This window comes from Monodelphis domestica, chromosome 4, assembly GCF_027887165.1.
Source record: "Monodelphis domestica isolate mMonDom1 chromosome 4, mMonDom1.pri, whole genome shotgun sequence".
NCBI classification, from domain to species: Eukaryota; Metazoa; Chordata; class Mammalia; order Didelphimorphia; family Didelphidae; genus Monodelphis; species Monodelphis domestica.
The window spans coordinates 398,276,320-398,298,163 of record NC_077230.1 but is presented as its reverse complement, the minus strand read 5'-3'; the positions used below and the strand labels follow the sequence as shown (position 1 = coordinate 398,298,163).

At 50.5% G+C, this 21,844-nt stretch overlaps 1 protein-coding gene across 11 annotated transcripts in view; it reads left to right on the top strand.

Moving 5' to 3' along the window:
- C4H1orf167 (chromosome 4 C1orf167 homolog) overlaps positions 1–21,844 on the top strand; it is a 48,345-nt gene that overhangs the window by 23,115 nt on the left and 3,386 nt on the right. For 6 of the 11 annotated variants that reach the window (XR_008911562.1, XM_007491416.3, XM_016422116.2 and 3 more), the window contains 13 exons: positions 1,235–1,341; positions 4,465–4,592; positions 13,236–13,419; positions 14,195–14,382; positions 14,616–14,778; positions 15,816–16,026; positions 16,428–16,561; positions 17,371–17,455; positions 17,542–17,654; positions 18,539–18,657; positions 19,736–19,895; positions 20,131–20,416; positions 21,268–21,370. Coding sequence is in view for 10 of the 11 variants with exons in the window: in XM_007491416.3 (XP_007491478.2) it covers positions 1,235–1,341; positions 4,465–4,592; positions 13,236–13,419; positions 14,195–14,382; positions 14,616–14,778; positions 15,816–16,026; positions 16,428–16,561; positions 17,371–17,455; positions 17,542–17,654; positions 18,539–18,657; positions 19,736–19,895; positions 20,131–20,416; positions 21,268–21,370 (1,981 nt within the window). In the remaining variant the exon portion in view is untranslated. The remainder of the gene's footprint in view (positions 1–1,234; positions 1,342–4,464; positions 4,593–13,235; positions 13,420–14,194; positions 14,383–14,615; positions 14,779–15,815; positions 16,027–16,427; positions 16,562–17,370; positions 17,456–17,541; positions 17,655–18,538; positions 18,658–19,735; positions 19,896–20,130; positions 20,417–21,267; positions 21,371–21,844) is intronic. The other 5 variants (XM_007491415.3, XM_056795767.1, XM_056795766.1 and 2 more) reach the window with 5 other exon arrangements.

Genomic DNA, 21,844 nt, shown 5'->3' with positions numbered 1-21,844 from the left:
GATAAAGGTCTGCTATATGGCCCCATCACTGGCCCAAAAACCTTGTATTCTGATCCATCCTCCACACAACTGTCAAAATGATATTCCTTAAGACTATCACTCCCGTGCTCAATAAATTCCTGTGGCTCCCTATTACCTCCAAGATCAAATACAGACTACCCATTTTTTGTCTTTGTATTCTCAAAGCATAATAGTACCTAGCACTTAATAAGTACCTGTTGACTGATTGATTAATTCTACCGGGCAAATGCAGTGGCCTCCAGGCTCTGACCAACTTTGTCATTTTTTTTCCAGGAAAAAGGTGATTTTCATAATTATGGTTTATAGGGGCAGCTAAGTGGCCTAGTGGATAGAGCACCTGGAGTTGGGAGGGTCCTGGGTTCAAATGTGATCTCAGACAGCTCCTAGCTGTGTGGCCCTAGACAAGTCACTTAACCCAACCCCCCCCCCCCCATTACCTAGACCTTACTAGGTGCTTTACCTACTTACTTTACCTAGCACTTTTCCACCTTGAAACCAATACAGAGTGTTGATTCTAAGTTGGAAGGTAAAGGTTTATGAATATAAATATTGATCTAATATATTGCTTATATATAATAATATATGATATTATTAATTATTAATATATAATATTATTAATAATATATAAATATGGATCTAATATATTGCTTACCTTCTCAAAGTGTGGGAGAAAGGAGAGAATTTGGAACTCAATTTTTAAAAAAATGTTAACATTTTTATATGTAACAGGGAAATATTTAATAAAATAAAACTATATTAAAAGTTTTAAAAATATATAGATCTAAGAAGAATACAGATTGTTGAACATGGAAATTAAACAAATTAGGGTAGGATGAGATCTTCCAATGGCAGATAGAAAAGAAGAGAACTAACGTGCAGTATTTGGAGTCCCAGGACCTGGGTTTGAATCTAGACTTGTTTACTGTCTGCATACCCCTTGCCAGTCCTCAGTTTCCTCCTTCCAAAATGGGTATTGTTGGGTTGTCAGACTAGAAAATCTCTAAATTCCCTTTCAACTTAAAATGTTAGGATCCTGTGAAACCAAGGCTGTTCTTGGGGCATCTTAATTGGGCCACCCATTCCCCTCTCGGTATGCCTGCCCCAACCCCTCCAGGCCTGACCTCCTCTTTTCCCATCTGAGTTCTGGGGTCTTAGCCCCTTGACCCCACTTGGGCAGCAGCCAAGTCTCCCTCTTGCTGTCGTTTTGATCCAGTGGAAAGACTTCTCTAGGAATCGGAGAATGAGGAAGCTGCAGACTCAGTCCAGGACAGAGACTTCTGAGGAAGACTCCCTACCTTCCCAGAAAGGCCAACAGGAAAAGTAAGGAAGATGTGACTTCTTATGCTCTGGGGCTTCTTGGGAGGGCAAGCAGGGATGTGCTGAAGGCACCAACAATTTATGCAGTCTTGGCTCCAGTGGCCCCACAGTAGGAGAAAACAGATGTGGCCAACCCTCCTGCCTCTACTGCCCACGGACCCCTTTTCTCCTTCCCAGTCTACACAGTGCAGTGTGGGTGGCTCAGGGAAAATTCCTCCCTTTAGCTCTACTGGGCAAAATGGATGGAGATGGAGGACTGGCTTGGCATCCATCCCACGCTTCTCTCAGAGCCATTTGGGCGAAACCACAGAACCCACAGAAGATTTTTTTACTTGAAAGAAACCTCGGCCATCATCAATTTTAACTCCTACCTAAAAAAGAATTGTTCCTATAGTAACATAATACTCAGTATTGTACATTGTTCAGTCTACAAATGGAACCCGAGGACGGACGTTGGGACCTTGCCATCTGTCCCGCTGCTGCTCCCTCGGGGTATTCAGGCCATTCCATCTGCCCCAAAGCTGACCTTTCTTTTATTTGTTGTCTTTGAAAGCAGGAACTGCCTTTCTCATCTGTCCCCTTCTCTCTACTTCTACCCTGATTCAAGCCTTCATCTCTCTTTTTTTTAAACCCTGACCTTCCATCTTGGAATCAATACCTGTATTGGTTCCAAGGCAGAAGAGCGGTCAGGGCTAAGTAATGGGGGTGAAGTGACTTGCCCAGGGTCACACAGCTTGGCAGTTGACCAGCTCTTCCATGGCACTCCATTCCCCATCTCCATGCCTTTGTCTGGAATTCACTTCCTCCTCCTGTCCACCTCCATTGTCTTCAGTGCTCAGTTCTGGTGACATGGATGTGGCCTCTTCCCAAATTTCCCTTCTGTCACTGACTCCTCTCCAAAATTACTTGTATAGATTTTGTATCTGCTTTTCCATGTACATGTTGTGTCCCCCAAGAGAATGTATCAGCACAGAGGGCTGAGGGCGGGATCTCCAGGGCTGGCACACAGTAGGCACTTAATAAATGCTTGTTGTTTGCTTGACACGGAGTAGGCTCAAAGCCCATCTCCGTCCTGGTCGCCCTTCTCCGGACATTCCCTGGCTAATCGATGTCCTTCCTAAACTGTGGCATAAAGAACGGGCCTGAGTACTCCAGACGTGATCAGAGCCCGGGGGACCATCCCTGCCTGTTCTGAGCTGCCTCCCCCTCTTACTGTGGCCCCGAGTCCCATTGGTTTTTGTCCGCCACATCCCACTATTGCAGCCCACGAGACCCTGAGAACCTTTGCAGCGAGTCCTATTAAACCGGGCCAGCCCATCTCGGACTTGAGAAATGGATTCCACTGGAGAAGCCAATGAGCTGGCGAAGGAAATGGCCCTCCACTCCTGTGCCTTTGCCAAGAAAACCCCCGATGGGGCCAGGAAGAGTAGGAAGGACCAAAAACTACTGAACAACAACGGATATTTATTTAGGGGCAGCCGAGTGGTGTAGCGAGTGGATAGAGTGAATGGAGTTAAGAAGTCTTGAGTCAAGAAGACTCATCTTCTGAGTCCACATTTAGCCTCGCCTACTCCCTGTGTGACCCTGGGCAAGTCACCTAACCTCATTTGCCTCGGTGTCTTCATCTGTCAAATGAGCTGGAGAAAGAAGTGGCAAACCATCTAGTATCTCTGCCCAGAAGACCCCCAGTGGGGATCATGAAGAGGCCAACACAACTGACCAGTAGCATCATAGGACTATAATTATCTTGATTCCGTGTCATCTTATTAGATTTGATCCAATTTGGCTCTTCTCCGCCCAGATTTTGAGGGAGCCTGCCGGATGTTCCTCCCAGCTTTGGTTTATCTCTTCAGCTCCATAAGTCTCAGTTTCCTCATCTGCAAAGCGGAAATGATAATATTTGCACCACCGATACAGTCGCCTTCACCCTCTGGGCACTTGCAGCTCGGGAGCTGTCAGTTGTGTATTGTGCTCCTCAGCATTTACCCCATCAAGAGTTCACTCAGGATGCGGCGTTGTCCAGGGTGCTGGAGGAGAGCCCTGAAAATGGATGGACGCTAAACGGTTGCAACTTCGCATCCTTGTGGTCTGTCCGGAGTTGCCAGTATTGGGGGTTTGAGGGGCTCTTGTTTTCAGGACCTTGAAGAGACTTGCAGATAAAGTGCCTGCAGTGTTCCCGAGGTAGGAGAAAGGTGTCATTTAAGGGAGAAAATGAAATGGGTGTTTCCTCTTTCTGAGCCACCCTGCAGAATGGCACCCTAGTCGAGGCAGCAGTGATCCAAGCCAGCGAGCCTTTATGAAGTGCTTTCTGCGTGCCGAGCCTGTCCTGGGACTATTGATACAAGCAGAAAGAAGGAAAGCCCCGCCATGGAGGGGCTTGGTCAAAGGGGCTTCCGAGGGGACGAGGGCGGAAGTGGACGGAGCGGCGGACACCGTCACAGGATCCCTTGTAAAGGACTAGACTATGATGGGCAAAGCGAGCTGCCGAGTCATCCACAATGGACCCACGATGGGAAATGCTGTCCGCAGCCCCGAAGGAGCCAGCGCAGTCTGATTGCAGACCGGAGCACGGCATCTTCCGCTTTATTTCCTTCCTGAGTTTCTTCTCTCATAGGTTATTTGGCCCGGCACGGAGAATATGGAAACGTGGATGGCGGGAAAGCTCTCACGTGACCTATAAGATCATTTACCACCTGGGCTGGGAGAGGATCTGAATTACAAAAGGCCAGAAAATGACGGTCAAAAAATCGTGATTGAAAAAAGTAAAAGAAAGTTTAAAAAAGTTCAGCCTGGAGAAGAATGAAGACTTGGCTGGCCTCCTTCGGGTGTCCGCCTTAAAATGGAGGCTCTGGAAGGAAACGGCATCAAGGTGGAGGGGAGCCAGCTGCTGCTGCTTACTGTGTAAGGGATCCTGGATTTGGAGTTAGAGCATTTGGGCCTCCGTTTCCCCTCTGTAAAGTGAGGAGGTCGGACGGATGGCCCCTGCGATCCACGATCTTACTGGAGGGGGCTCTTGGGACGTTGGCCTTGTTGGCATTCTTTAGTGTGTAGGATGGGAGCTGCGGGGAATGGTGGGCAGGGCCGTGGGCACACCCAAGTGACAGTGACGTGCTTCTCTTTGGGCAGACCCTTTGTCAGTCTAGGAGTGGTCTATGAAATGGAGGGAACGCCAGAGATTAAGCTCTACCCCAAATGGAAATCGGGCAGTGGGGACAGGAGGGTTCCAACCACTCAAGACCTTCGACAGCTGGCTGGTAAGTGGCTTGTTGGGGAAGAAGGATGTGGAGGGGAAAGAATGGGCCAGAAGTCAGTGTCAGGGATGGGGCTGGAGGGTCACAGAGTAGATCTGGCCCTCGCCTGGGAAGCTAACCTTCTAGCCCTTATACCCCAACCCTTTGGTCCTCTAGTCGTGGTCCAGGACCCCTAAGGGTTCCACGGTTCAGAGTGTCTGCAACGTCAAAATTATTGCCATAATACCCAACACAGTCAATATGGGTGACTATAACCCACATAAATAAAAGCTCGTTGGGGGATCCTCGGTTTTTGAGTATAAAGATGTCTGGAGACCAAAAATGTGAGGAGCACTGCTTTAGCCTGGTGACCTGTAAAACCTGGGTTCAAATCTGACCTCAGATACTTCCTAGCTGCGTGATCCTGGGCAAGTCACTTAACTCTAATTGCCTACCTTATTGTGGAGAGGAAGAGGGCCAAAGTCTCTGGAAGGAAGTGTTGGACACCTGCTCTAAGGAGGGCACTATTTTCCCCTCAAAAGCAGTCCAAGCCTTGGTTGGGCCCGAGTTATTCTGATTTGAGTGGGCAGCAGTGTGCACATCAACAAATCAGAATTATTTCAAATTTCCTACAAATCAGAATGAATTTAAATTTCCTTTATTACTGGTTTAGGGAGTCAGGCCTTCGGGGTCCAGCCCAGTCAGTGTGATCCCAGAGCCCTCGGGGGAAGGAGGAGGGCCTTTGGACCTCTGAGGATAGTTTTATTGAAATTAGAGTTATTTCATAGCAGGGTTCCAGACTGGGATGATATTTTCCCATGATGCCAAATGTAAAGAACAGGACCTTACTTGAGATCACAAATTAATGTTCTACATTATGGGTAGTCACTCATAATACACCATAATACACTATACACCAGGTTGTATAATGGATAGAGTACCAGGCTGGAATCAGGAAGATTCACTTTTCTGAATTCAAATCCAGCCTCAGAAACTTCCTAACTGTGTGACCCTGGGTAAGTCACTTAACCCTGTTTGCCTCTGTTTCCTCATCTGTAAAATGAGCTGGAGAAGGAAATGGGCAAACTACTTCAGGATCTTTGCCAGGAAAACCCCAAATGGGGTCATGAAGAGTCAGTCAGGACTGAAAATAACAAATTAACACAGAATAGGACCCACAAAGAGAAGCAATACCATTTTGGAAAGATAATTCAATAGAAGAACAGGGTTCTAGCCCAGGTTCTGCCCCTAAGTCTAGCTAGTCCTTAGCCAAGATAGTGTACCTCAATCCCTTCCATGGTGTGGTGGATAGAACCCTGGAATTGGAGTCATGAGATCTGGGTTCAAATCCTGCCCCAGTCACTTCCTAGCCAAGGGAAAGTAGACAAGTCAAACTCATTATCCTCATCTGCAAGAAGGAGACATTTGTACCCTGAGATTCTGTTTGTCCCTTCGAGATGGAGTTTTGCGATAAGCACAGCCTGTTTCTTGTACCAAATTCTCTGGCCAGTAGATGGAACAAAACAATTGAATTTGAGAGACAACATGACGTTGATGAGGCAGCTAGGTAGCTCATTGGATAGAGTGCCAATCCTGGAGTCAGGAGGACTTGGGTTCAAACTTCGCCTCAGATACTTCCTAGCAGTGTGACTCTGGGCTAGTCTGATTGCCTAATTGTTGTTCTTCCTTCTTAGAATTGATACTGAGATAATGGTTGAGAGAGAATAGAGGATTGGTGCTGGAGTCAAGAAGTTCAAGTTTTCCTTGTGAAACTAGCTTTAGGATATTGGGCAAGTCATTCAACCCCCTTGTGCCCCAGGCAACTCTCTAAACCAGGGTTTGTTTTTTTTTTAAATCCTTACATTCTGTCTTAGACTCAATACTGTGTATTGGTTTCTAGGCAATAGACTTACCCAGGGCCACACAGCTAAGAAGTATCTGAGGCCAGATTTGATCCCCAGACCTCCCATCTTTAGACCTGGTTCTCTATCCACTGAGCCACCCAGCTTCCCCCTAAACCAGGAGTTCGTAATAGTTTCAGTATTATGTAAGCTGCCAAAGCCAATCTGGGAGTGGGGACACCACACCACAGAATAATATTTGGTTGGCTACATTCGTAATTGGAGGGAATAATATGTTTCAACTAGAAGTTCGTAAAAACAAAGGTTCTTTCCCATCCAAGTTCATGGATTCGAGTTAAGAACTACTACTCTGAAAGGAAAAATTATAGATGAGTTATTAATCTGCCTTGGTGGAGAGTTTGCACCACACCGGGACGTGGTGAAAGCCCGATAAAGTCAGACCAGCTGGTAAAGTCCCACATTGGACCAAAATAATCTTTTAAAATTATGCACCCTCAAAGGTCTAGAATCCTCTGATTACATTCTAGGCACCACATTTTAGGAATGGAATTGATACGATGGAAAGCATCTAGGATGTCCAGGATGGTGGAAAGCCTTTTAAGATCAGGCTATGGGAAGGACTGGGTGAAGGACCTGGGAATGTTTAGCCTGGTGAATAGAAGACTTGGGGGAGAGCTGGGTGGCCGGAGTTGGGAGGACCTGGATCCAAAACACTTAATAGCCGTGTGACCCTGGACTAGTCACTTCACCATGATTGCCTCTATTTCCATCACTTAACCCTACTTGCCTTCCCCTTGTCCTTCTGTCTTAGAGTTGTTACTGAGACTTTAAAAAGTAAGAGGTTTTTGAAATTATGCATGCAATAGATTAGTTTAAATAGATTAGAATAGCAATTTCTACTTTAGAATGGTGATGATATGGGGGAAGATACAAACTTTTCTATTGCTCAATGTGACTTGACTCAGGCAGTTTGTCATCTTAGGAAGGAGTTTAAAACCTGGAAGAGAAAACAGCGCTATTCTAGGCGGTCGATTAGTTTTCTTTCTTTCTGCTGGGACAGGTACCGTATTGGTTCTTAATTTGAAAATCACCTGTTGACTCTCCATGGAAATGTGATAAGCCAATAAGCAAACTGACTCCCCTTGAACTCATGTGGCCACATGGCATCATGGTCAGCCTCATACAGAGAAAGCTCACTGGCCATCCCTGTTGAGAGGAGAAAGGCAGAATGTGGGGGGATTGGCGGGCTGAACTTTAGCCTTCAGTTGAGGCAGCAAGTATTTAGACCCTGTTCATATAAACAGTTAAAATCACTTACTTGCCCCCACTTATCTTTTTTCTGGATACAGCATTCCATCTCCCACCTCAGTTTCTTTGCACCAGCAGTGTGCCCTAAGGCAGGAAAGCATTCCCGCTCCCTTAAAGGGTTCAGCTCAGGTGCCCCCTCCTACAGGAGGGGCTTTCCTGGTTCCCCCAGTTGTTTGGTGCTCTCTGCCCCACCTGAAATTATTTTAAATTTACTTCCTGTATGCTGTGTATTTTACTTATCTTGTGTTTACTTATGTACAAGGTGTACATATTGAATTCCCTCAATGGAATGTAAGCTCTTTGAGGGTGGAGACTGGTTTGTTTGAATTTTGGTTTTGGTTTTGTTTGGGACTCTATATCCCCAGCAACAAGTATAGGTGCTTTAAAAATGCTGAATGAAGGATGGATGGATGGATGGATGGATGGATGGATGGATGGATGGATGGATGGATGGATGGATGGATAGATGGATGGATGGATGGATGGATAGTTGGATGGATGGATGGATGGATGGATGGATGGATGGATGGATGGATGGATAGTTGGATAGATGGATGGATGGATGGATGGATGGATGGATGGATGGATGGATGGATGGATGGAGGGATGGATAGATGGTTGGATGGATAGATGATTGGATGGATATATGGTTAGATGGATGGCCTGAATTCTCTCTTGGAGAAACACCACCATTGACAAATAGTGTGGTGTGGCAGAAACCTTACTTGACGCTCTAATGGGGGTTAGAGAAACCCGGGAAGCTGGAAAAGGGATCTCAGGGACACAGAGAGAGGCAGAGAAGGGAGGCATTAATTCCATCTCTAAGTTATTGTGTTTTTGATCTTTCTCAAAACAGGGAAATTGACACAGCAGGTGAGAATTCTCTCTGACCCTTTTGGCTGACAAGAAGAGTGATGCTTCACAATAACATCAATTATACAATCCACTTCCTGCTTCTGCATTTTAATAGCCTCCATAAGACCTTAGCAGATACAGTGCGAGTGCTTGTATGAGGGTGTGAGAGAGAGAGAGAAAGAGAGAGATCGAGAAATGTTTTGTTTTGTATTGGGGTGTGTCTGGGGCTTTTTTATTTGCTGCCCTTTCAGATTTGAGATTTCATCAAGTTTAGGGAATTTCCTGGTTCAGAAACCTTCTTTCCTGCCTTGCCTCAACTCACATGTTACTTAAAACTCTTAAAGAGTTGCCTGATACTCAGAGAAATTAAATGAGTGACTTGCTTAGGATCACACAACCGATTATGTGTCAGAGGCAAGACTTGAACTCAACTCTTTTTGACTCGAGGATTGGCCTCATCTCAAGGTTAAGAGTAGTACAAATTCCTTAGAATGGTCTTTCCCAGAGTAAAATGTTTCTCAGAATGTCTCCGGGTATTCTCTGATCACTTAACAACTTAACTTAAAATATTGTTGTTTTCATAGGAATTCACTGATGAGATAATCCTATTAAGTTAATAGACTGACTGTTAAACCAGATCATAGGATCTTAGATTTATAGCTAGAAGGGATCTTAGAGGCCATGGAGTCCAACGCTGTCATTTTACAGATGAGTAAAGCGAGGCACAGAGAGATTCTTTGAGTTGAGAATTTGAACTTAAGTCTTCCTACTCCATGACCAGTACTCTGTCTGTTTTACCACACTCTTAAGTTCTAGAGTTCTCTGATTAAGTTCTAGGCACCAAATTTTAGGAATGGCATGGATACAATGGAGAGTGTCCAGGATGGTGAAAAGCCTTAAGGTCAGGCTATGAGAAGAATTGAGTGAAGGACCTGGGAGTGCTTAGCCTGAAGAATAGAAGACTCAGGGAAGAGATGGTCATTTTCTTGAGGGCTATAGAGCTGTCCGTCCCTTGGGAGATAGACTGGACCTTTTCTGCTTGGCTCCAGAGGGGAGAGCTAGGCCCAATGGGTAAGAGATGCAGAGGGTCAACCTTCCTCCCAGTTAGAGGCATCCCAAAGAAGAAGGGACTGCCTCAACTGCCTCCCTGAAGGTTGTCAAGCAGAGGCAGGGGGACCATTTCTCAGGGATGCTGGTAGAGAGGATTCTGGTTCAGATATGTTCTAGACATGCTGACCTCCAAGTTCCCTTCCATTCACCTGAGAGTCTGTGACTCTAGGGCTCTGTGACTATTCACCTTTCAGGGTTTAGAGGAGGAAAGTGCCTGGTAAACCTCAGCGTGCTACATAAATGTGTACCAATACTCATATGGCATCAAATATAATTATAATAATCATATTAATCAATATCCAAAATCAATAAAAGGAGGCTGAACCAAGTAAACACTAGTCTTCCATTCATTCAGCAAGTATTTATGAAGTGCCTCCTATGGGTCAGGCATTGGGGATAAAAAGACAAAAGTGAAGTTGTACCTGCCCTCAAGGAGCTTACCGTCTAACAAGAGAGATGACATATGCCTGTCTGAAATCTATGCAAAGTAAATACAAGGGCATTTCAGAGGGGGCAGGTCACTGGACGGGGGTGGGGATGGGAATCAGGAAGAGCCTCATGTAAGAGATGATGCTTAAGCTGAGTTTGGAAAGAAACCAGAGGGGGGAGGGCATTCCAGGCAGGGAGTGCAGTCTGAACCAAGCCATGGAGGTGAGTGATTGAATGCTGTGTATGGGGAACAGAAAATGGGCCAGCACAGCTGGGCTGTAGAGTGTGTCTGAAGGGATGATCTGGGTAATGAACCTGGAACACTGGGCTGGAGCCTGATTAGGAAGGTCTCAAAATGCCAAATCAAGGAGTTTGTATTTTATCCAAGGGAGAAGAGGGAGCTTTTGGACCACGGTTCCTGACACTGTGTGTGGAGGATGGATTAGATGGGAAGAGACTTGAGGCAGGGAGGCCACTTGGGAAGTGATGAAGGTCTGAGAGGGAGGGATGGAGTCAGATGTAAGAAGTGGCAAGATTTGGTGACTGATTTATTTGGGAGAGGGAGTGAGGGGAGTGTGAAAACACCATGGTGCCTTTGACAGAAGTAGAGAAGTTCGGAAAAGGGATGAGTTTGGGGTAAAAGGAAAGAATTTGTTCTGATTGTGACATGAGTGTGTATGGGAGTGTTGATTAGGCAGCTGAAGATAATGAAGACTACATTGATATATCAGTTTTCTTTTTAAATCTTGTTCAGAAATGAGAGAGGAAGAAGGAGGAGGGAAAGGAGAAGAAGGTGGAAGGGAGATAGAGAGAGAAGAGAGTGAAGGAGGAATACAAGAGAGAGAAATGGGAGAGAGAGGGAGAGAAAGAGAGAGACAGAGAGGGAGAGAGAGAGACAGAGAGACAGAGAGGGAGAGAGAGAGAGAAACAGGGAGAGGCAGGGAGAAAGAGAGGGAGAGAGAGTCAGAGAGACAGAGACAGAGAGAGAGAGAGAGACAGAGAGAGAGAGAGAGACAGAGAGAGAGAGAGAGACAGAGAGAGACAGAGAGAGAGAGAGAGACAGAGAGAGGGAGGGAGGGAGGGAGAGAGAGAGAGAGAAACAGGGAGAGGCAGGGAGAAAGAGAGGGAGAGAGAGTCAGAGAGAGAGAGACAGAGACAGAGAGGAGTTTGGGTGGGAGGTGAAAAAGTAAAGTGTCAAGTTGGAGGTTGTGAGCCTAGCTGGCTAGGAAGATGGTGGTGTCCTAAATAGGAATAGGGAATTAGGGAATTTAGGAAGAGGGCTGGATTTGGGGGGTAAAGATGAATTACATTTTGGACATGGTGAATTTGAGATGCCTATGGGAAATCTAGTTAGAGTTGTCTGCTAGGCAGTTTTGGTGATAGGAGAGCAGAAATCAAGAGAGAGACTAGGACTGGACATAGATAAGATAGATGAGAGAGAGAGAGATGCATAGACAGACAGATAGCTAATGAATAGACAGATAGATGGATGGATAGATAGAGACAGACAGATAGATAGATAGATATGGAAACCATCTGCCTAGAGATGATCATTGTGCCCATGGGAGCTGAAAAGCTAAAAGAAAGGATATATGTATATGTATATGTATATTTTTTTAAGAGAGGAAAAAGAAGAGGGCCCAGGACAGAGCCTTGAGGGTTACCCACCGTTGGTGGGTAGGTTCTAGATGAAGCTTCAGCAAAGGAAACTGAGGAAGAGCAGTCAGACAGCTGGGAGGAAAGAACCAGGAGGGGGAAAGACCATAAAAACTTAGAGATGAGAGTGATCAGCAGTGTAAAAAGAAAAGAGGTTGAGAAGGGTGAGGCCATCAGATTTGTCCACTGAGAGGTCATTGGTAACTTTCCAAATTCCTATGATCCTATTTTCCTACTGAGTGAACCCCAAGATTCATAGAACTAAGCATGAGATGAGCCTTCAAAGATCAATCCAATCCCATCATTTTATGGAATAGGAGATCAAGGCACAGGGAGGTTTAGTGATTTGCCCAGTTGCCCACAGGTAGGAGTAGTAGCAGCAGGCCTGGGATTCAAACTGTAGGCTCTTGACTCCAAGCCCAGTGTTTTGTTTTTTGTTTTTCCCCTACTATATCATACAGAGCTTCCTTTTCTCTAAAATGAAAATAATCTCTTCATTGCACACATCCCAGATTTTGTTGGGAGTTTTTCATCTGATGATTTCTATAAAAGCTTTTTAGAAAAAAAAAGTTTAAGTGTATAAAGGGAATAGTGAGGTGGCTCAGTGAATACAGTGTTAATCTAGAGAGGGAGGTCCTGGGTTCAAATCTGACCTCAGACACTTCCTAGCTGTGTGACCCTGGGCAAGTCACTTAACTCCCATTGCCTAGCCCTTACTGCTCTTCTGCTTTGGAACCAAAGTACAGTATTGATTCTAAAACAGAAGGTGAGGGTTTTAAAGAAACAGTATAAAGTGCTAAAAGGAAGGCATAATGAATCCTTTGACTGGTTGGTTGGGTAAGCTTTTCTCCCTCTTAGGAACATTAGCACACCTCTGGTGATGACTCCACTAAGAGCAAAGGTTTCCAGCCTCTGCCTAGTTTCCGCCGTCCTATCTTGCTCCTTTTTCTTTCCTCTCCTCACCCCCGCTTGCCCCAGGCCCAGGTATCGTGATTCCCACCAGGCCAGGAGGCTACCCTTCCCCGACACCACTTAGAGTCTAAGGCAGAAGAGTGGTCAGGGCCAAGTCCCTGGAGTGAGGCGACTTGCCCAAGGTCACCGAGCTAGGAGGTGTCTGAATCCAGATTTGAACCCAGGACCCTGTGCTCCTCGCGGTCCCTGACCACGGATGGTCTTTATGTCAGCCCCGTTCCCCCAGGGGCCCAGTGGAAGCCTCCCAGGACTTGTCTAAGCGGTCTCCGCCTGGCCCTCCAGCTCTGGCTCTGCAGACCCTCCCTGGGTCCTGCCTCATTCCATCCCCCCGGCGTGTGGGCCTCCGTCCCGGAGCAGCGAGGGCTGCTGCCCAGGAGTGCATTTCTTGGCTCCCCGTCGTCCCCGTCGGCTGCCTCCCGCCTCCTCTCTCAGGCCCCCCTCTTTCTCTCCCTCCCCCCGTCCCCCTGTGGGCCAGCAGTCTTCCACCTGTGGCACCTGCGGAAAGCGCTGGCAGCACAAATACACAAGGAGGCCCGGGCCCAGGCTGAGCTGGGGAAGAAGAAGCTTCAGAGGGCCTTCCAGGCGTGGCGGGCCAGCACCAGGGACCTCGCGCGGATCTCCCCTCTGGTGACCCGGCACCGAAGAGCCCAGCTGGATCGGTAGGTGGGGGGGGCCCCGAATGCCAGGCCCAGGACACTGAACCGAGTCCGAGGAGGCAGAGAGGGCGGCCCAGCCTCGGGCTCCTTCTGGGCCTCGGTTTACTCATTTATAAACATCGGGAGGCTTTAGCCGTCTCGAGACCACCCAGGTTATTCCTTCCTAGCCAGGAGACGCGAGCCCGTTGGGGTTAGCCAAGCCCAGCTTGCCTGGAAGATCTTGGGGGGGGCCGGGGGGACCCCAATGGGAAGAGCCGGAGCCAGCAGAGATGCCCCGGGCCAGCACCAGGGTGAGCTCCGGGTGCCAGTATCCAAGGATCCAGATGGAGAACTGGCCCGGAATTGACTGTGTCTGGCAAGAAGATACGGCTGGGGTCCGTGGACCTGTCCATGGGGTTTTCTGGGCAAGGATACTGGAGTGGTTTGTCATTTCCTTTTCTGGTGAATTAAGACAAACAGACGTTAAGCGAGTTGCTGGGCAAATGAGTATCTGCGGCAAGATTTGAACTCGGGTCTTTCTGACGGATGGCTCCGAGCCCCCTAGCTGCCTCAATGATGAATCTTCTTGATTGAAACTTCAGCGGCTTACTAGAAACCTCGGGTCTTTGTCTCCCGAGGCCTCCTGGCCTCTTGCTCCCTTGGCCACCCCTACTGGGTCTTCTCCATGACCCTCCATTGCCGCTGATGCCCCCCTCGCCTTCTGCTTCTGGCCTCTGAGGGAGGGTCAGTCTCCGTCCTCGGGCCTCCAAGAGGGGCCTCTTCCTCTGTCCCCTCTCAGGTGCTTTGGGATATGGAGGTGCCACACCCAGAGAAAGGCCCGGTGCCAGGGCAGCCTGGCCCGCTGGCGGCTAGAGACCTTGCGGAGGAGCCTGCGCCAGTGGGTCGCCATGGTGGGGCTCCAGGCGGCGCATTCGAGGGCCGTGGCGCAGCTCTATCTCCGTCGCCAGAGGAGCTGGCACCTGGAGGGTGAGGCTGGGGCCCAGGGGCGCGCCCCAGCCCGAGGGGGCGGGAGGCCACGGCCTGCGCCAGCCCTGCCCCCCCGAGCCTCTCCAGCGGCTGGTCTGCTCTGCCCGCCGAGCCCCTCCCGCCCTGGGCTCCCGGGCTCATGCCCCCCTTCCGCCAAGCGGAGGCCCGGGGCGGAAGGGGAAGTGCTCGTGCCCACGTCCCTCGGTGTCCTCTTAGTCCGAGTTTGTTCCCAGTGACGGCGGCCCACCAGGGGCCCAGCAGAGGAGGACACAAGCCGCCCCGCCGTGCCCCCGGGGGCAGGGCAAAGGACTCTCTGGAGGAGGCCTGCCGGAAGCTGAAATTACACCGGGTGGTCCTGCTGTGGTCCCGGAGGCTGGCCCAGCGCCGGCGGGCGGAGTACGTATGGGCAGCTGGCGCTGTTCTAGCCGGAGGACACGCGTGGGTCAGCCAGTCAGCCAGCCAACAGTCAGTAAGGCGGCGGGCCTCGCCGTCCGTCCCAGTAACGAGATGAAGGGACGTGCCCGACACCCAAGGCTAGGAGGTCCATTTCGAACCCAGGCCATTCAATCCCCGAGCCTCACGTCACCGGGAAGGAAAAGGGAACCGATATTTACTAAGCACCTACTATGCACCAGGTGCTCTGCTAAAAGTTCCACAGATACCTCGTTTAATGCTGGAGGTGGGTGCTGTCATTATCCCCATTTTACAAATGAGGAAACTGAGGCACACAGCAGCGAAGTGACCTACCCAAGTGGAAGTGTCTGAGACAGGATTTGTGCCCAATTTCTCCCTGACTTTAGGCCTCGGTGTTCTGTGCACCATAACACCACCTATCTGCCTTTAGGAAAAGTGGAACGAGCAGGGATTCTTCTTTTTTTTTTAATTAAACAAATAAATAAATTTAATATAAATATATATAAAATTAAAATTAAAAAAAATAAAAACAAAAACTCTTACCTTCCATCTTAGAATCAATACTGTGTATTGGTTCCAAGGCAGTGGTAAGGGCTGACAATGGAGGTTGAGTGATTCGTTCATGCAGTGTTTGAGGTCAAATTTGAACCCAGGACCTCCTATCTGCCAGCCTAGCTCTCAAGCCCACTGAGCCACCTATCTGCCCCCAACATCCCTGATTCTGAAGCCCAAAGACCCGAGTTCAAATCCAGAATCATACACTTAGTTACTGTGTCATCCTGGGCAAACCACATTACCCTCTGTCTGCCTCAGTTTCCTCAACTGTAAAGTGGGGATTATCACAGCACCTTCCTCCCAAGGTTGCTTGGGAACTTGTAAGCACTTGGCACAATGCCTGGCACACAGTAGGTGTCTAATAAATGCTCATTTTCCTTGCTTCAGCCATGGGCTAGGTTCTGGGGCTGTAGGTGATGGGTGAGAGGCGAGTGGGCTGCCCAGCAGAAGTCTTGTCTCTTCAGCTCTTTCTCCCAGGGCATGAAGCTGCAGCTTCTTCGGCGCAGCCTGCGTCACTGGCGGCAGAGGGTCCAGGCGGCGGCAGAGTCGCCTCGTGCCAGCTGCCCCCAAGAGCTCCTCGTCGGCTTCCAGGATCCAGAAGAGTCGTCCTGCGGGTTTCTGGGCTGTGTCGTGGCCCCGCTGGGCTCCAGCACCCCCAGGAGCTCATCAGAGGGGGTGAGGGAGGGTGGGAGAATCCCCTGGGGGAAGGCGCATTGAATAGAGCTGAGCTGCTGGGGGGACCCGAACCCGGCTCTCCCAGAGGGGAAGGGGATGGGCCGGGTCACCAGGGGATGTTGGAATAGGCAGGAACCCCCCAGTCCCAGGGCCCATCCGTACCGCTGAGAAGCACCAGCTCACGGGGCTGCAGGTGCTCAGCGGAGACGGAGCCCTTCCCGTGCTGGCTTATATGTGCCAAGCCTCCTTATCCAGTTTGGGGGCTGCATGCCTGCTGCGGGCAGGGTTTGGGCCTCCCAACCCCTGGCCTAAGGCTAGTGGCAGGGCAGGAAAGTCACTGACTCTTCTACTTGCTGCCCGTTTACCTCTGGGGTTCTCTGACTCCCATCTTCCTTCCTCAGGCCCGTAGCCTGACCGAGAGCAGCGGCTCCTTTGGGAGCCTGGCGGGGGACGATGCCCCTTGGGTGCTGGCCCTGGGCTTCAGGCCGCCCCCTTCGAAGGCCTCCAAGACCTGGAGGATATGCGTCCCCTCTGGGTGAGTGCCGAGACCAGCCCCCTCTTTTTTGTCTTTGTTTCCATTCCCCGTACTTAGCCCAGGGCCCTGCACACAGTAGGCCTTCATGAATTCGTTACATTTCTCCAGCTTGGGGTGCATGTGCCAGGGTCTCCCTCTGGGCTTGGAGGTGGGAGAGACAGAGGTGATTTGGTCCTTTCGTGTACCCCCACCCTGTGCTGGGCTCCCTGAGCCCCTTCCCTGCTTGTGCCTTTTCCAGATCCTCTGGCTGACACTCAGAGATGGCTCGGGGAGCCCTGAGAGGGAGAGGCAGGGTGTAGTGAAGGGATCCCTGAGGCTAGCAGCAGACGCCCCACGCTTGGGACAGTGGCCTTGGATGAGGCATTCCCTGAGCACTCCTTTAACCACCGGAGATGGAAAGCAAAAAAACCACCTCTGCCCGTGTCCCAGGGTTGTTGTGAGGGTCTGGTGTCTAGGCACAAGAGGACCAAGAGGGGATGGTGTGGGCCCTTCTTCATGAGCACAGCCCACAGGCCTTCAAGGGTTTACTCAGCTAGGTGGCTCAGGATGAAGCACCAGGCCTGGAAGGGGGAGATCCTGGGCTCCGTTCTGGTCTGAGATTTCCTAGCTGGGTGACCCTGGACGAGTCACTTAACCTTCCGTCTTAGAGAGGTTACCAGGACGGAAAGGGAGGGTTTAAATAAGAAGGGCTGTCTGTGTGCTGGGCACTGACCAAGACCTGCCCCAGGAGTTGGAAAAGCTGGGGCAAGTCACCCAACCTCTTGGGGCTTCTGGTAAGTGGGCTGCCTTGGGGCCTCGTTCTCTCATAGGCAGGAGCATCCTGGACCCAGGAAACAGTCGCCGACCTACCCTTTTCTGGGAGCAGAGGCTCGTGGCCAGAGGAAAGCTGTGCAGGTAGGGAGCTCCCAGAGGGGCTCAGGAGGAGCCCAGTGGCTGCGAGCACCCGGGGGATCAAGGACTCTTCTGTGCTCCTGCCTCAGGTTCCCACAGACCCTGGCCACCTGGAGAGCCTCTGGCAAGAGGAGGGGTGCCAGGAGGGCTCTCGGCAGGCTCCAGAAGCCAACCAGCATCGCCAGATCACCCACCAAACCCGGTAGGGGGGTTGTGGCTCCTTCACAGCTCCATGCCCAGTTCCCAGATTGTGCCCCGACCCCCTGCCTAAGCCATCCGCCGTGACAGATCCACTCGGTAGAGGGTTCCTGACAAAACGGGACCCCGGTTCTTTGAGCCACTCCCCCCCCCCCCCCCCCAGCCCCAGCTGCTGTCTAGCTCCAGCATTTGCACTTGGGATAGACAGAGCAGGGAGCAGCTCTGCTCTGTTCTGAGCCTCAGGCTACAACCTAGAGGACGTGGGGACCTCAGAGCTCCAGTCTAACTATGGCCGGGCACATACAGTGACTTGCCTAATAATGGCAGCACATTTACAGAGGCAGGATTTGAACCCGGGGCTTCCAAATCCAAATCCAGGGCTCTTGCTAGCAGAGATGAACTTTAGAGGATTACAAGTGTATACACGCATATTCTCTGACTCCGCCTCTCTCTCCCTCCCCCTGGATCCTCTTTGTCTCTTAGTCTCTCTCCATCTTTGTCTCTCTCTCCTTCCCCACAACCCTCAGTGGGGCGGTGGGAGAAGGCTCACTCGGGGTGTTTCATGGTGGAGGAAGGAGCGGACTTCAAGACTAGTCCAGAGCCCTGAATTTCACTCCCAGGCCCTGTCCAGGACAAGAAGTCTCAGCTGGTCTCCAGAGGCTTGCGGGGAAAGTAGTGGATTTGTTGGCCAAGGCTCAGATCTCGGCTCTGCTGCGTCCTGTGGCCTTGGGCAGATCCACTTCCTCTGCTGCCTCAGTTTCCTCTGAGGCTTCTCTGGAGAGGCGTCCTGGGGCCCCCACGACGTCCCTTCTCTTCCGCCTCTCACAGAAGAGCAGTCCTGGGTCTGTGGCCCATACGAGCCTCTCTCCTCGCTCCCCTCCTCCCCAGGGTGATCCGCAGCCCAAACCAAGAGGCAGCCCGAGGGGCTTGCCAGGAGCAGACCTGCCCAAAGCCAGTCTGGGGAGCCGACCAAGAAGCTCTTCGCCGCCCGCCTACATCGGGGCACAGTGAGTCTGGACTCGGGCACCCTGGGGAGGTACTCGCAGCTATTGGCAGAACTGGATACTGGAGGGAGATTCCCAAGGGGGCCCCCGCATGGCCCTAGTCTAGAGGAGGCTGGAGGACGTGCCTCCTAAACTCAGAAAACTTCTAATCCCAGTGGAGAAAGTCTCCCTTGAGGACACTCCACCTCAGAGAGGAAGTAGAGTGCCTGCCTCCGCTGAGGCCCTGCCTGGTGGGAGTGGGCGTCCAAGGAGGGGAAAACAAAATTCTTGCCCGAGGGAGCTCCAAGTCTGGGTCTCTTGCAAGCCCCTAGGGAGGTCCCACTTCCAGGAGGGAGACCTTCCAGGCCAACTTGGGAGACATAATCCCTGTTTTCAGGAACTTTGAAAAATATCACACACACACACACACACACACACACACGCACACACGCACGCGCGCACACACACGCACACACGTCATACACTTGAGGACACAAGTGATTATAGTAAAATAAAACAAAAATTAGCAGCACAGTGGGGACGGAGAGTAACTAGTCATATGAACCCAGGAGGGCGAGTCAGAGAAAGCTGGAGGCTGACTTTAAGAGGAGATGATGAAGAATAGTAGAAAGAAGAGTGTGTGATAAGTGATAGGTGGGAATGGGAGACTTTGCAATCCAAAGAAAGTTGGTGTCAAGAAACCTGGGTTCAAATTCTGACTTCGCTACTTCTTGTGATCTTGGGCCCGTCTCTAGGCTTCAGAAATTTCGGCTTTAAAAAAAAAAGGCACTAGACTGGATGATTTCAGAGGTGGCCCAGCAGCTCTGAATCCTTTAGGCCTGTTGAGGATAGCTGCTTGGCTCACCTAGGCAGCCTAAGGAAATGTGGGTGAAGGACGGGAGTGGGAGGAGGTTTGGGGGCTCTCAGACAAACGGAAAAACAATCTTCCGTCCCAGTTTTGGAGAGTCAGGCACCACCCCAGAGCTCCTTCTGTTCCCCCTTCAAGCGGTCACTGGTTTCCTGGGCCCTACCATCCTAGGATGTTCAGCTCTGGGCTGTCCCAGGAGGGAGCCTGCACTGGATTTCCTAATCCCAGGTCTAGGATTCTCTTCCTCAGGCCAGCAGGCCCTCGGGGAGCTGTGTCCCGGGTGGAGTCAGCCGAGGGCCTCCTTCCCCAAGAAGAGAGTGTTTGGAAAATGGCCGCCTGAGGCATCAATGCAGAGAACCCCTGCCTCCTGCCAGGAGCCGTCCAGCCTGCAGATGTGGGTACCCTGGGCAGCAAATGGGTTTTTAAAACATCAGCGTCACTAATCAAGACCGGGTCTATTTATTTTTATTGGACTTTCATGAAAAGGATGGGGGGGGGGGCAGCTCTTCACAAACGTAATGGGAAATCAGTGAGACAGTTTGAAGCAGTAGATGGTCTCGGGCCTCTCCTGGGAGCCCTGTCTGGAGGGTCACCCCAGGAGCAGACCCAGGAGAGGTTACTCTTTCCAGGCCCCTTGTGGTCCTAGCTGAGGACAGTCACCCCCAGGGCCAGGACTGGAGAGCAGAGGGGAGTCGGATCTACCGTGCCAAGCGGCACTGTCTCCTTAGGTGTCCCTGGGCCCACTGGAACACAGCACTGCCCAGAGGGGCGCCGAGCCGGCAGCTGGCCGAGGAGGAGGAGGAGGAGAGCACCCCTGTGGGCCCCGGGCCCAGGATCAAAGCCAGGCTCCCTTGGAGACCGGCCATCAGAGGGCACGGCACCCTGTGTGCAGATCCCAACACTCTCATGAAGCAGGTGAGGCCAGGGTGGAGGGGGCCCAGTGGGGCCTTCAGCAGCCGGGACGTCACCTAGTCTAGAATCCAGGCTCAGGGCCGCTTCCACAGACTGGCAAATGACCCGCTTCACCCCCAGGCAATGAGCGTGGAAACAGCGGCAATCTAGAAGCCTCTCACCCGTGTTGAGGGGAGGGGAAGGCAGATTGCCTTAGACCACCCTTTGGCCCCTTGCCAGGGCCTCCCCCAGAGAGGCACAGGTGTGGGTGATGCAATTAGAGCCATCCACACTGTGTAAACTTTGGGGCCCTACTATTGGGGGCAGGAGGGCAAGAAGGAATTGGACTAGGACCATTAGATAAGCTATTCTCTCATTTTACAGAGGAGGAAACTGAGTCCCAGAGAGGGTAAATACCTAGTTTGATGACACATCTGTGTCCCTTTCTATCTCAAAAAAATATTCAAAGGCAGCTGGGTGGCTCTGTAAAGATGGTGAGTCAGGCCAGGAGAAGACAGGAAGTCCTAGGTTCAAATCTTGCCTCAGACACTTCCTAGCTGTGTGACCCTGGGCAAGTCACTTAACCTCCATTTGCCTAACCCTTGCTGCTCTTCTGTCTTAGAACAGTTTCTTAGAATGGATTTTAAGAGAAGGTAAGGGTTTAGAAGAAAAAAAAGTATGGCGTGGGGGAGGGAAGGAGGAACTGAGATAACCTGAAAAAAAATTCTATTGATTTTTAAATATATATATATATGCAGTATACAGTGAGTTTAGCCCAGCCAATTTGGTATAAGCCCACTTGATGTGGCTCCCCGGCCTATACCCAAAGGCTTCCCTGAATTAAGATTTTCCCTTCTCTCTCTGCTCTGTCTCAGGCCAGCAACTACTGGACAAGAGCCATAACCCTGGCCCAGGCCAAGCAGAAACACTGCAGCCACATTGGACAGAGGAAGCTAAGGAAGTTGTCGGTGTCTCTGGGTAAGGAGGGCTGCTTTCCCTGAAGGGCCGGCTTTGGGGAATGAGCATGTGTCAAGTGCCTGTTATATTCCAGGCACTGAGCTAAGCGCCTGTCTGAGCCTCCCAACTCTGGAAGGTAAGCGCTGCTATTATCACAGCACAGAATGCTGGGCCTCGAGGCAGGAGGAGCAGTTTGAATCCAGCCTCAGACACTGAATTTTCTCAACTGTAAAATGGGAATAATTATAGCACTTCCCTCCCCCAAGAGTTGTGAGATGAAATGAGATATTTGTAAAGTGTTCTCCAAAGCTTAAAGGGCTGGAAGATGCTGGCTAGCTGGCCAGAACCTCTGAAAGTTTTGAAGGGGACACTGGGCTAAGGGAGAAGAGGGAGCAGGTCAGGATGTAAACGCTTTAATTAAACCTTACAGTGCTGAAAGTCAGTGGAAGCATGAATGGCTACTATAGATCATCCCACCACACTTTCTTTTTTAAA